Genomic DNA, 15,210 nt, shown 5'->3' with positions numbered 1-15,210 from the left:
TTCTCTGTTAACCTCCACAGCTCCCAAAAACCCTCTAACTCTGAAATCTCCAAAGTGAAAACAATTATGCTACTTTTGTAAGACCTAGCACCTTGTCTTATTGTCGTAGTAGCCTTGAGGGCCCATTAAATGAAAGTTGCCTCTCAGTCAAAGGAATGGAAGTCTCCTCCCATAAGAGTTCATCTAGTTAGTTGGTCATGTCCAAGAAGACAGGTTTATATTAAGCCATGTTGATGAGATAGGGGGAACAATTATCTCTTTAATGAGATAATGTACTTTTCCTTCCCAGGATTCCCACCCACTAGTACAGCCCCTATGAGCCGCCATGATGTTCTGTTGGGTCTGCCCAGATTTCTGTGTCCTGATGCAGAAAAACTTAACTTCCCCCTTTTCCCTCTCTTCTGTCTCTTTCTTTCAATGCCAGCCAGAGCCTGTGTGTGTTGTCTTTGTTACTCTGGGCTTTGTCTTCCACACCTGAAGCTCTCCTGCCTGCCAGGTGGCTGACCTCCATGCCCAACTCAAACAGTATGGCTCTAGTTCTCTCTCCTAAGGTCTCATCTATGGATCTGTTATAAAGTCCACTCTTTAACTCCCACACTGCCTGAGAATCTCATTCTCTGAATTTACAAGAACCTGAAAGCCACAGGCTTGGGACAGCTTTGGAAGTCATCAATTTTTTGGAATTGAAGCCCCCCAGAAAGAGTCATTTTTCCTCCAGGACACCCTGATATCCTCACATCATTATGATAAAATCAGACTGAGCTCCTGTTAAGAAGGCAGTGATCCAAGCCCAGAAACCCTTAACAGTACAGCAGGAAGTGGGGAGTTGAAGACACAGCATTTCCATTTGTCAAGGGTTTGAAAGCTATCACTTCAGCTCCCTCTGAAGCAATCTTCTATACAATGGAATGTTTGATAAAGAGAAACTTCTTAAACATAAAGCTATTTCATTATAGCAAACACAATGAGTTTAGAGTGGAATAAAACTGCCTTCCACCAAACAGGAACATCTACAGGGATTCATCTAATTCTATTTTTAAATTATAGTCAGGATACTCAACTGACAAAGAAATTTGGCCTTTAATATCACTTAAGAAACTATCCATTCAAAATAGGGATTTTTGTTTACTTGTTTCTATCAGTTAGCTTATAATTCTTAGGGTTCTTTTAAGCCGCTTGGAATCATTTCCTTCACACCAATTTCAAACTTCTATTAGTTTTCTAAGTCACACATTTGCAAGCTATTGACTCAGCACTGTGCAGAGTTTTCTTGACTTCTCTCCCTGATATGGGTAACAAGAAGAGACAGGGAACAGGGCACTGATCAAAGATGGGAAAGGCTTCGGGCTGCAAGAAAAGGGAACCAAGATTTGAGTTCTTGCCTGTTCCACCTGATACCACCAGCCCGCCACACTGACACTTGCTGAGTATTGGTTTCCTAATTTGCAAAATAAAACCAAGGAGAGTTTCACATTGAAACACTTGCTTCTCCTGCCTCTTGCTGGGGGTTGTTATATTCTGAGTTGCTTCTTTTGTTGGACTATGTTTCAATATTCTGAAGCTTCTAGAGACATGTAGCTGTCCCTGAACAAATGTGTCTCTGCCCTCAACATCTGGCAGATATAATTCAGTAATTTGCATATGGTGATTCGTGCCTGAATTATTATCCATAGTAGCATACGAGATAGTTGATCCCATCATTTATAGATCTTCATTATCTCTGAATTCGCCCACTTGCTAAAAATTTATTTGTAACCCCAACATCCTCCAGTCATCTGTAGACATGAACAGAGTAGCAAAAATTTGAGTTCTCAATATATGTATTCCCAGCTAGCGCTGAAGAAACAGCTGCTCCCTGCCTCCTGCTTCAGTTCTCATATCAGAAATGAATGTAGTTATGGTCTATTTTGTAATCCTCCCCCACCTTTTGGTTGACAATATTGCTGTTTAAAATGTTTGCCTAATACTGCTGAGGTATTGCAGATTATCAATAAGCTCAAACCATGATTGGAACATAAGGCATATTAGTTAGTACTGCCCAGAAGTGAGTTACAATGCTTTTGGTCACAAATCCAATGTTAATGAATCACAGACATCTCTCTCTGTGTGTGTCTCTCTCTCTCTCCCTTCCCCCCTTTCCTTGTGTGTTTATGTGTGTGGGGGGGTATGTTCATATGCATATGTATGTACCTCTGTGTATATTTTTTTAACCTGAAACACATATAAAACAAGATTAAGTATTGATTTATTGAAGAGAATACTGTCACCATAAGCTCTTGAAAACCTATCTTACTAAGTTCATCTTAGAAGCAATGGTTTAGTATTTTTCAATCAAATGTCCATGGTTGCTTTATGGAACATGATAACCACAAATCAAGAAATGATTTCCCCTACCTCTACTCCCACCACAGTGTGCGTGCGTGCGTGCGCGCGTGTTTCTGGAAGCCTCAAAGACCAGAGATATTTATTAGTTCTCAGAGATCTAATTTTTAGAATCACAGCTTACACCTCATATGTAGATAAATGGCCCATGAAGCATTTATGGGAACACAGATTCTGTAGCTTTGCTTGGGCTTTGAAGTTAATTCTTACTTATGATCCATCCTATACAAACTGGACAAGTTTAAAAATTAATTTGGACACTCAAGTGCATAGCTTACATTGGCAGAGTTTTCCTTTGTTCTTTGTGAACTCTTTCCACTATTAGTGGGTTGAAATTTACAGAGAAGATTAGTCTGTGCATAGACAACTTCTAGAATCATAAGTGTAAAACAGCAATTCCAAACCTGTGTGCATAAAAATATCATTTGGAGAGACTGTCTGTGGTTCTATGCCCCCTGCTGACCTATGAGGAGGAAAGCTCTGGCTACTCTCTGGGAATATGGAATGTGTATACTGTGTAGTGGCACACAGGAGATAAGCAAGCCGAGTCAGCATGTGGTTTAGACCAGTTTGGTCTGTAGAACAGTTTCCTCAGTGGTTGCCAATTCATGAAGCCACCAAGGAGTGTATTTGAAAACTCTCTAAAGATATGTTCTACAGTAATTCTCGCCCCATAAAAATCAATATTCCAGGTTTAACCACTACCCTGTAGTTTTGAGAATTACATATTAGTGTAGACTTATCCAGCTATCCCCATAGCACCTTGTTTGATTGTGTGACAGACATCTTCAACTCAAAATGATTTATATGGACTTTCTGCTCTCTGCCTCTCAAACCTTTTTTGATCCAATAATGGTAACACTTTGGTTGTCTAAGTAGACCATGGTTGTTTTGATTTTCTCAAGTCTCATGTGTATTCCACATACAAGGTGATGTGTATTCCACATTCTTTGCCCCACGTGCCTTGGTAATGGCCATGGGCAATAGTCCCACCCTCAGTTTGTCCCTGCACAACTGATGTGAGGATTTGCATGAAGTGCCCCCCAAAAGTCTCTAGCATTGGAATACTTTGTCCTCAGGTGGATTTTTTTTTAGAAGGATTAAGTGTGGGGGAAGTGTGTCACTGAAGGCAGGTGCTGTGATTTCAGAAAACCCATGCCACTTTGAGTGCACACTTTCTGATTCCTATTTGTGGTTTGGGATGTGTCCCTGGCTGTGATATTAACTACCTGATGACTGCTACCTATGCTCCACTGTCATGGAATCTCACCCTCTAGAACTGTAACCCCCCCAACCCTTCCAAAAACCCTCTTTCTTCTACAAGTTGCCTAAGATTTATCAAAACAGCGGGAAAGTAACTAACACATCTGTGCTTTTGAAATGGTCTCCTAACCTTAGGTCTGTATCTGTTGAATCCTTGATCCTGGACAGGCATTTTCCAATGTGAGAGCAGTTATGGTCCTGTCAAAGGAGGGCAGGTTGAACACATCATATATAGGATTGTGCTTGAAATGTACCCAAATCATCTTGTCTCACTCAGGGCAACACCCAAAGACCTTACGGCACCATGTCTCTCCCTCTTCTTATGCCCTCTAGTTGACTCTCCTCATCCTTTTCTATGTCCTACCCACTGGCCATGCTCAAGCTAACTGGAGTCTGAATATGCCTGGGGGTCTCAGGGCTTGGCATTTGCTATTGTTTCTCTCTTAAAGGTTGTTTCTTCGGATACTCATGACTATATTTTCAGTAGCAAATCTTCCTCCACAACAATGATTGGCTCAATTAAAAATTGTGCCTTTCCCTTTGCTATGTTTCTCAAACCTATATGCACTGTGCAATGTACCTTCCTGACCTGATGGAAATTTCCATGGCCATGATGACCAGTGCACTCCTTACTAGCCACAGGTAACACACAGGTTAAAATTTAATGAGCAATTATTTGATTTTAGTTAAAGTACTTATTTGCTTGCATTAATAAAATACATTTGAATTCATTGAACCTTGGAATTAATCTTAATTAATTTAAGCAGTATGTGACTACCATATTGGACAACACAGGACAGCCAGAATTTATCATTTTGTATTTGATACAGGAAGGATAGATATGCTTTCTTGTTTTGTGTTTATATACAGTTTTCCTTGATGTTTCTTGTTGAAAGAATTATTTCTCCATCTTATTACCCATCAATATCACCTTAGTAAAACCTCAATTATCTAAATATGGGTGAAGATGTTTATGAAGTTTCTCTTGTTCCGGTTACCAATATTTATACCTGATAGAAGTGAGTCCGTAAGCTCTGTTCTTCAAAAGTGACTTGTTTCTGACCCTTTCATGTGTGTTCATAAAGTATAAAATCTGTTTACCCCTTCTCACCAAAATAATCACACCAACCTACAAACAAATGCCCTGCTGGAATTTTAATTTAGGTTTGTACTAAAAATCAATATCAATCTTGCAAGAGTTGACATTTTACAATGTTGAGTCTCTTAATTAATGAAAATTTTATATTCCTCTATACCTCTAGGATTTTAAATCACATAAAGAGCATTTTATACCTATCTGTGAGAAGGCTTGCATATCCTCTATTGTATTTATTACCATGTATTTGAGAGTTTAGAGGCTGTTGGAGATACAATCTTCTAGAAGGTCATTTTCTAATTGCATATTACTGGCATATAGAAACAAACAATTTTATGTTAATTTGGAATCCAGTAATTATTGTAAATTAAAATCATTTACTATGGCTTTTCAGAATATTCTGAACATATAATTTAACCACCTATGAATAATGAAAATAATAGGTCATACTTTCCCATCCTTATGCCTATTCTCCCTCTTGTATTAGATAAGACCTCCTATACAGTGGTGAGTAGAATGGTGTTCCTGCTGGCAAGAGGGAGAAAGCTGTCAATATTTGCAAACCGTTACCAGTGTTGTAAGTTTGTGATCACTCTGGTTCTTTTTGTATCATAGGTAAATGTTGACCTTAATCAAACACGTTTTTCTGTTACTATTAATTTCTGTCTGAGTTTAAATAGAATAAGAGTTCCAGAAAACAAATAAATTTCATAGTTACATGTATTTAAAATGATGTATCTTTTTCACAGGCAAATGGATGGAACTAGAAGACACCATCCTGAGTGAGGTAACCCAGTCACAAAAAGACAAACATGGTATGTGCTCACTCATATATGAATTTTAGACATAGAGCAAAGGATTACCAGCCTATAATCCTCTTCACTAAAGAAACTAGGGCTGGGCGTTGGTGGCGCACACCTTTAATCCCAGCACTTGGGAGGCAGAGGCAGGCAGATCTCTGTGAGTTCGAGGCCAGTCTGATCTACAAGAGCTAGTTCCATGACAGTCTCCAAAGCCACAGAGAAACCCTGTCTCAAAAAACCAAAACAAACAAACAAACAAACAAAAAACTAGGAAACATGAAGGACTCTAAGTGATAAATGGACCCCAGGAATGGGAAGTGGCATGAACTCCTGAGCTAATTGGGAGCATGAGGGTAGGGGAGAGGGAGCTGCCACAATAAGAGAAGGAGAAGAGGAGTAGAGGAGAGGAAATGGAGGAGCAGAAATATTGAGTTCGGGAAAGAATAGAGGAGAGAGAGCAGGATGAAAGATACCATATTAGAGGGAGCCACTATAGGTCCGAGAAGAGATCTGGAACTAGGGAGATCTTCAGAGACCTACAAGGATGACACAATCTGACAATCCAGGCAATGATGGAGAGGATAACCTAAAAGCCCTTCCCCTAAAATGAGATTGATGACTACTCTTTATGCCATCCTAGAGCCCTCATCCAGTGGCTGATGGAAGCAGAGACAGACATCCACAGATATGCACTGTGCTGAAATCTGGAATTTAGTTGAAGAGAGGGAGGAATGAAGATCGAAGGGGTCTGTACCAGGTTGGAGAAACCCACAGAAGCAGGTGGCCTGCACAAGGGAGAGCACATCGCCCCCAGATGCTATCTGAGAGGCCAGTACAAGACTGATCCAGACCCCTGAACATGGATGTCAATAAGGAGACCTCTGCACTCCAGAGAGCCTCTAGTAGTGGATTAGTATTTTTCCCTGGTGTAAGAAGGGACTTTGAGAGCCCATCCCACGTGAAGGGATACACTCTGGCCCTGGACACATGGGGAAGGGCCCAGGCCCAGCACAGGAAGATTTGGTGGACTTTGCAGAGCTCCATTGAGGGCCCTACCCTGCCTGGGGAATGGTGGGTGGATGGAGTGGGGGGTAGGTTGGGGGTGGGGAAGGAGGGATGGGGGTAAAGGGAGGGAGAGGGAGAAGGGACTTACATGTGAAACAAGCTTGTTCCCTAATTTGAACTAATAAAAAAATATATAAAAAATGATGTATCTTTTTCAGATCTTTCTTTTCTGGGCATTGATTTCTCTGACAAAGTCTTGTGTTTTGAGACACAATAGGAAACATTTTTATTAGATATGCTTCTCAGTTATCATATGCACACAGACTAACATTGTAAATTATGAACATTTAAAAAACAAGTGTGTTGAATATTTATGTTGCTTTACTAAATTAGTACTGTGATGGTTGGTTTTAATTGTCAATTTGCTGCAATCTAGAATATCCTGGGAAGAGAGTCCTTGTAAGAGATTATCTAGATCAGGTTGGTGTGTGCATGCATCTCTGTGGATGATTGTCTTCTAGAGTTCCAGACCACCATAAGTGTCACCATCCCCTAGACTGTATAAGAGTAGTAAAAGCTAGCTGAGCACCAAGCATGGATATATTCATGATCTCTGTCCCTGGCTGTGGATGTGATGTAACTAGCTGTCTCAAGCTCCTGTTGCCATGACTTCCCCAAAACAATAGACTATAATCTAGAACTGTAAGCTAAAATAAACCCAGTCACTCCTAAGTTGTCTTTTGCCAAGGTGTTTTTACAGCAACAGAAATGAAACTAGAACAAATACTCACTTCAATCATGTTGCAAATTCAATCAATGTTATGCCTATTTCATTTTTAATTTTGTGCAATTAGTTCATTAAAGCAGATTTAACTAGTAAACAGAGGTGCGTTAACTCACCAGTCATGTTGCAGTACAGAAGAAATGGTTGCAGAGGCCCACTTCCATCTGAGTCTATGTAGTAAAACCCAGAAGCATTGCCTCGGTGCTTATAGGCTTCACATGACTGCTCATACACAGCTGAGAGAGAGAAGAGAAACGTCACAAATGAAATAACATGAGGCAAATCTCTCAAATTGTGAGAGATTTACAATAGATCCCCGAGTCTATCTGCATCACTAGCCAAGAGAACAGGTAACATTTATATTTTAAAACAAAATCCACCCTTCTTGTCTTTTTAAATTAATATGGATGAAAGGGATAAGATACAAAACAGTGAGGCTGTATTTTATGACATTTTTATCACCAAAGGGGAAGGAGATTATTAGATCAAAATGAAAATTTAGCTTATTTTTTATGGTAGGGAGAACTAGGGGGGAAGGCAGCTATTTAAATGTTAAGACCTTTTTAAGTACAATGTGGTATCTTGAGGTACCCATTTCAGAAAATCTAATTCTAGTATCACCTTGTAATAACCTAACATCTGAAAGTACAGTACTGTGACCTTCAGAACTAATCAGGTGCTACCCAGTAATTATGCAATAGGGACATTTTAAATAATATTTGAACTCTGCTACTTTCTCACATCAACTTACCTAGAGGTAAACATTTTTCTTCAAAGGGGAAACATGATTCGCAAAGTTCTTCATCTATAGCTGTAAATGTAATTATGAAACTTCTCTACTGCTCTTTAATGAGCACTCAACACAATTAAGATTCAAAAGCAGAGGAAATATTCATATGAAATATGCCCCCAAGTGGTCTCATTGTGTTTTGATCCATAATTGAATTTTTTATTATAGGAGTATACATTTGCCATGCATAAGGCTTAATATTAACATCTGCGAAATGCACGCTTCTCATTGAATGCCTGGCCAAATGTACCAGTAACTTCCATTAAGGTTTTATTCCATGAAATCTGAAATAAAACAAACCCCTGGGTAGCCTCCCCTGAATCAATTTTAGATTTCTGAAAATTATGTTAATGAATGCTTAGGCCACGTGAAACATTGCAGCTAATTTGGACAAAGTTACAAATTTTACAAATAATTCTGGAACTTTCCTTCCACGTTGTTTTCAATATGATGCTTCCACTTATCCCTATTTATATCACATAGATGAAGGCATAACCACACAGTGGTTGGTAGCTATATTTGCATTGTGCACTGAAGTGGGCATGTAAAATGGTTAGTTTTATATTTCTGGGAGCATATGCATATGGTCATAAATGCCTTGAAAGTGGTTGCCAAAGATATACACATTATTTTGGGATGGTGATTGGCTCCCAGAAGCACACAAGTAGACAAGGGCAATAGAAATGCTTTTTAAAATTTATGTTTATATGTTTTAAGGTTTATTTCTATTATTTTTTGTTACATGAAGGGGTAGTGTGTGTGTGTGTGTGTGTGTGTGTGTGTGTGTGTGTGTGTGTGTGTGTGTGTGTACCAATGCCCAGGGATCTCCCTGGAGCTGGTATTAGAGCACCTGCTCCAGGTGGTGGAAAGTCATCTGGAAGAGCAGTGCATGTTCTTAAATGGTGAATGAACTCTCCAGGTCCACTGTTTGTAATTACATGTACGTGTGTGGTGGTGGAACATGTGAACATGGGTTCAGGCCCCTTTGGAGGCCAGAAGTGTTGAATCCCTTGGAACTGGAAGTGTAGAAGGTTGTGAGTTGGCTTAAGAGGTCACTGGTAGCAGAATTCAGATCCTCTGCAAGAACATTACTCACTCTTAACTGACAAGTCATCTCTCCAGCCCTAAACAGGAAAGATTTATGTTTAATGTTCAGTGACTGACCTATGACGTGATGGTTATTTTCTGATTTAAGCCTTTTCTTCTTAAAATCAAACTCTCAATATGAGTCCAGTCTAGCCTCTGAGTCATGATGTCTCTGCCTCAGCCTTCCAACTGCTGAGATTCTAGCAGAATCTTTTAGAAAACTCCATCTTTGTCTTACCACTATGGCCAGTGACATCATTCTTACCCCATTCCTCAGAAGGTTATTGACAAAAACCCTCCAGCTCCATTTAAGTAGTCTCCTTAAGAACCTCATTTGTTAGCTTTTGAAACACATTATGGGCCACATGTCGAATGACCTTTTTATTTTCCACTCAAGTTTCTCCTCAGAGATGTTTGTGTTTATAGTTATATTCATTTATTAATAACAATACAACATGCAGAGTCAATTACAATTCATTTAATTGCTTTCAGATTTGAGTCAGATATTATAATGCAGATGGTAGGAGATATGAAAAAATTAAAATACACTATCTCTCAATAGTTGGGTGACATGGTTGAGTAATTTGGTCTCTGGTGACAGGTGAGGTGAGGCTTCATCTCCAGTGAGTGTCTTTGTAGAAACTGAGGAGACACTGCAATATGTACAACTAATGCCTGGACAGACTGACAGGGCCAAGAGGTTCTCTTGACCACAGTCCTTCTACCCTTGAAACAGAGTTTCTTGTTATCATCTGTAGGATATCCAGAGCTGAGAGCCTAGAATTCTGATTTCCACTCAAGCAGGAACACAAAACAATGAGGTGTGTGGTTGACCTGTCCGAGTTTGTAAGTTAGGTGACTTTGCACAGAACTCTCTTGCTTCAAGTCAACTCTTGGTCCTGTTTTTCTCAGAATTTTAGTAATAACATGAAACAGTGGGTGTGGAGGAGTGGCATTTGGGCTGCTCCCTTATTGAACAAGTACTGGACAAGTGAACCACAAAAACAACATGAGGTTTACAGCATAAGTGAACATTTCAATAAAAAAGCACACACTTTTATAATATAGGAAAAAGTATTGGCTGTGACCTCAGGCTCTGGAGCACCCTCCTTTTGTCTATACTCTTTAAGCAGACTTGGGAAGTTTATTAATACCCCTGAATTACATCATGTGTTAACTAGGACAATAACAGTATTACTGACATCAGAGGATGATGTCAGAATCAAATGAGTCAGCACCTACAAAATACTAAACCTACACTTGAAATTTAGAAGGTGTTTAATAAAATTAAGTATTATTATTATAATAATTATCCATCACACTTAACTACCATCAACCTCATGAAACAGATCTTAAAGGGGATTTAAGTAAGACTCCCCCAAATTCACATACAGAAGATTAATGCCTGGTAGGATAGTTTAGGGAGTAGAATTTTGAGGGGGTGTCAAGGTCATCAGAGTGAAGACTTCATGATAGGCAAGGGGATCCAGAGAGAGCTATCATTCTTGGGACTATGTGAGAACACAGGGATAAGATGACAGTCTGTGAACCAGGCCCTCGTCAGATGTGAAATTCTTGAACCCACATGACCTTGAATATCCACCAAACTGTAAGAAAAAAATTTATACTGTACCTAAGCCTGCCAGTCTATGATACTCACTTATCAATGTCCAAATGGAATACTGCCCTCTTGGAGTGTACTTGAAGAGCGAATATACCAGAGCCCACCCCACTCCAGCCCATCCAACACTGCTCTGAGAATATCTTTATTGCTTAGTATCAACAAGCAGTCTGGTAACTGATCCTATCTCTGCTTATACTGTACTTCTAGAAAGCTCAGAGTCAAATGCTGTCCAAGTCAGGTATAAGAAGTGTTCACGCGATCTATATCTCATTTTATTATTTTGTCCTTAGCCATGTTTTGTTTTTCTGTAAAAATTTTTGTCCTTTCCAACCATCTGACCCCCTTCTTTCTTATTTCATATTATGTGTTTCTACTTTGGCGATTTAATGAAATAAGGTATGGGCTAGAAAATAGAAACAGATTGGATGCTGAAATTCAGGCTGTGTATCCACGTACAAGGCCACATAGGTTGCATAAGCACAGACACCAGGGAAAGCAAGCAATGCAAAGGAAGCAGATGGCAGAAAAGCAAGCAGGTGTGTGTGTGTGTGTGTGTGTGTGTGTGTGTGTGTGTGTGTGTGTGTGTGTGTGACTTACAGCTGTGGCAAGTGGCTCCTGTGTAACCTGTGTTTGTACAGTTACAGTAGAAAGTGCTCCAAGACTGAGAACATTCCCCACCATGCTCACACGAGTTGGGCAAACACCTAAAAGAAAGAGAAGAAGCTGTTAATCGTGGGAGATACAATAATATTGATCATTCCTATATGGTCATGTGAAACATGGATGTTGGCCATGTGAAGAGTAAATTCCACATGACCACTGGTTATACAGTGTGGCACTGAGTCACTTTACTCACAGAACTAAACATTGGGTCATTAAATTCACTTGGGTTTGGCCAGCTCTCAAGTAGCTCTGACTACTTAATCTAGAACGTGTCTCACCATATCATAGCTCTGTATTTTCCCGAAGTGACGTCAGTACTAACCAGAATATCAGGAGCTTACATGAAATAGTGTTCCATCATTCTGAGTTACTATACTTCTTGAGTATGGGAAGGGAGATAGACCGAGGAAAGAGGTAAAGAATGAGGGAAAGGAGGTGAAGGAATGTTTTTATTTACTCTCTCTGCAGACTCTAGAAATGTCCAAGAATGCTCACTATATTATATACTCATAAATGCTGAGCAGTGTTGGGGTGTTCTCTAGTTCTGAACCTAAATTACAAGGACTGTCATGGTGATTGTAAATTTCCAAGAGAAATAACTGCCCTAGTCAACTGTGGTGGAGCACAGTAGGCTTACCCTCTTGAAGTAGCTCAATTCCAGCATTAAATCATAATGCATCCTTTTAATCAAAACCTATGTTTGAGAAGCTACAACACAAATAATTGATTTTAAAAACAGAGGATCATTTGAAACTAACAGGGAGCAAAAAAAGAGGGCCTGGCACATTACCTTCTCTGATTCTAGGCTTTGAAAAGCCGTGCAGGGTCCAAGCAGGTCAACAGTCAAAAGACTTAATAGTTGTGTTTAGTTAAATACTACTTTTCAATTTATATGTATCACTTGACCTTAAAAAAAATCTTTGTGTATATTAATTGAAAACAGCATAATGCTGCAGATAATAAAACTGTTAATGAATCAGATTTTAAAAGAGGAGCTAGAGTTTCAGGTGGCTGTGGGACACCTGAGATAGGTACTAATAACCAAACTCTGGTCCATGCCCCAAGAAGTCCTTGCTTTTAACTCAAAAGCCACCTCTCCAGCCCCTAGATACCTAATATTTCTCATTGTTTGTTTCTGTGGCAAAGACAGCTAAAACCTTATTTAGTATAATTTTCAAGTATGGTATGATTTGTTTCATCTATTGCTTGTACCTTTGCTGTCTAGATTACTATTGTTTCTCCCAAGGTTACTAAGTCATTATAAAACAAATACTTATTAAATTGTGTGGATCTAAATAGAACACTTTTTGAAACCAACTGGTCAGGTGTATCTTTTGACATAGGGACATAGTGAAGATTGTCTGAGGCATTTGGTAGAAGAAGCTGGGGACTTTCTTCTGTAGACTGAACTACTCCTGGCAGAGTAAGATGGTTCCCCTCAGCATGGATAAACATCAGTTAAGTTACTTGTAGGCTATAGTTTCTGGCCTGCCTTTCCCTAGAGCGTTTCCATTAGGAAACCTTAAGTTGTGAATTCTTTCTTGGTCCCTTTGAGAAATAAATCTTCTCCAACCTTTTACCAGTTTCCTGACCCAGGAAGATACCTCTGGAGAACAGCCCCTTTGAGATGCTGGCATGCAAATATTAGTGACACAACATGGATCCCCTGTCTCCATAGATAGATAGGAACCTAACTAATTTCCATGAACAGTGAATGGCAAACAGAAGTGACATAATCACATTGACAATCAACTGTTAGGAAAGAAATGTTCATTAAATTGTTTGGACCCAAGGCAGGATGGGAAGACAAGAGAAAGTATGGGGCCCAGGAAGGAAAAAAGCTTGTCCTTGTTGGTTTTTTGCTGAATAAGAGTCAAGAAACTTCAATACAAGTGACACAATCAGAATTTCATAGAGGGCCAGCAAGATGGCTCAGAGGCTAACGGCTCTTGCTGCAAGCCTGGTGACTTGAGTTTGATCCCAAGGACCCACATGAAGGAAGGAGAGACTTGACTCCTAAAAGCTGTCTTCTGTTCTCCACATGCCCAACACATGCGCGCACTCGCATACACACACACACACACACACACACACACACACACAAATACAAAGTGCACACACAAATGTAATTTTAAATTTTTAAAAATATATGTCATGCTTTTTTTTTATAGATACATCCCAAATGAAAGCCTGAAAAGTGCTTATTCAGGGTCAGAATTGAACATACCTTTGAGTTTCACTGTATCTGCACTCCAGTCTTAAATGATCCTAAATAACCTACCTGATAAAAACGTTACAATTTCCCTCACAGAAGTAGATGATTTAAGATAAGAAAATAAATAAGTCAGCTTATGTAGTTTTTTTTTTTAAAAAAAAAACCCTTTGCTGTAAATTACATCATTTGAACAACATTACTTAGGAAGCTACTGAATTATTCGTGTGTGTGTGTGTGTGTGTGTGTGTGTGTGTGTGTGTGTGTGTGTGTGTGTATTTGTGCCCTGTGTGTATGTGTGTTTTTGTAAAGATACCTCTCCCTCTCAGTCTCTCTCTGTCTTTCTCTGTCTCTCTCTCTCAGCTCCTACCCATGTTTTAGGTATGTATTGTCTTCAGGAGTCTCTTTCTCTCTAAACACCAACTCTTAGATCTAAAGAGTGTACAACTACTGTTCCCCCTCTTAATAAACTCATTAGCTCCATCTCCCTTGGACTTGTGTTGAACTCTTTTCAGTCAAAACTCTAGCTTTACCTTAGTGGAGATCACTAATGTGGGGTCCCTCAGGCTACTACTGGCAGTGCTATGCTATGTCTCCCCACTGTTACTGATATCATATGTTTTTGAAATCTGTATGTGTGTGGTCCATGGTGTGTGTGGTCTGGTGCATGCTTGTGGTGTATGCATTTGTGTTTGTAGGTGCAAATACACATGTGTGCATGTACCTGTGGAGGCCAGAGGGTGACAATGGGCTCTTTCCTTGGTGGCTCTTCATCTAAGTTTTTCTGAGACAGGGTCTCTCATGGAACCCCAGTTTATTAGCTGGATAGACTGGCTGGCCAATGAGCTCCAGGGATCAACTTGTCTTTGCCCCACTTCCACCCCAAATGTCAAAGTTACAGAAGGATGCCACCATGCCTGGCCTTTTACACTTGTGAGGCAAACCATTTACAGACTGAGCCATCTCCAGCCCTACCATCACATTTGAATAAAACTGTCAGAGATAGCATTTGGTTTAGAGCTATTTTAGTGACAATATTCCTAACACAGGCAAAGTATCAGGAATGAAAGACAATTGTGAACTTCTAGATTAGACTCAAATAACTGATCAGACTACCGATGCCTATCAGAGAGTTAAATGAATCATATATTGAGACAAGGCCTCCACTGCTCTCATCCATTTTCAATTAAAAAATAAATAAACTCCAGAGCCTGCCAGAATAGATTTGTGGTGGACTTTCTGCCTCCTCCTTTATCAGAGCTGAAGAGGGAACCTGACGCTTTGCTTATAGGCTTTTTCCAATGTTAACTGAAAAGGGTGCTATTGATTTTCTTCTTGATTAAAAAATAGATGTCCACTGTACACAGAACAAAACAATACAGGACAGGAGAGAGGTCACCTATAGTCTCACTGGAAAGACTCACTACAAACATGACCTTGTATTCATAAATACAATCTGTATTTTCTTTGGTGGGAGAGTGGTTGATACAGGGTCTCACTCT

At 39.6% G+C, this 15,210-nt stretch overlaps 1 protein-coding gene across 6 annotated transcripts in view; it reads right to left on the bottom strand.

Annotated features, from left to right (window-relative positions):
• Cntnap4 (contactin associated protein family member 4) overlaps nucleotides 1–15,210 on the bottom strand; it is a 280,275-nt gene that overhangs the window by 71,841 nt on the left and 193,224 nt on the right. For all 6 annotated transcript variants that reach the window (XM_027406068.2, XM_035441454.1, XM_035441457.1 and 3 more), the window contains 2 exons: nucleotides 11,431–11,537; nucleotides 7,450–7,569 (listed from right to left, as the gene is read on the bottom strand). In XM_027406068.2, the coding sequence (XP_027261869.1) occupies nucleotides 7,450–7,569; nucleotides 11,431–11,537 (227 nt within the window). The remainder of the gene's footprint in view (nucleotides 1–7,449; nucleotides 7,570–11,430; nucleotides 11,538–15,210) is intronic.

The sequence above is a fragment of the Cricetulus griseus genome, chromosome 3 (assembly GCF_003668045.3).
Source record: "Cricetulus griseus strain 17A/GY chromosome 3, alternate assembly CriGri-PICRH-1.0, whole genome shotgun sequence".
NCBI lineage: Eukaryota > Metazoa > Chordata > Mammalia > Rodentia > Cricetidae > Cricetulus > Cricetulus griseus.
Note: the sequence above shows the minus strand (reverse complement) of the source record. Positions and strands in the feature narration are given on the sequence as shown.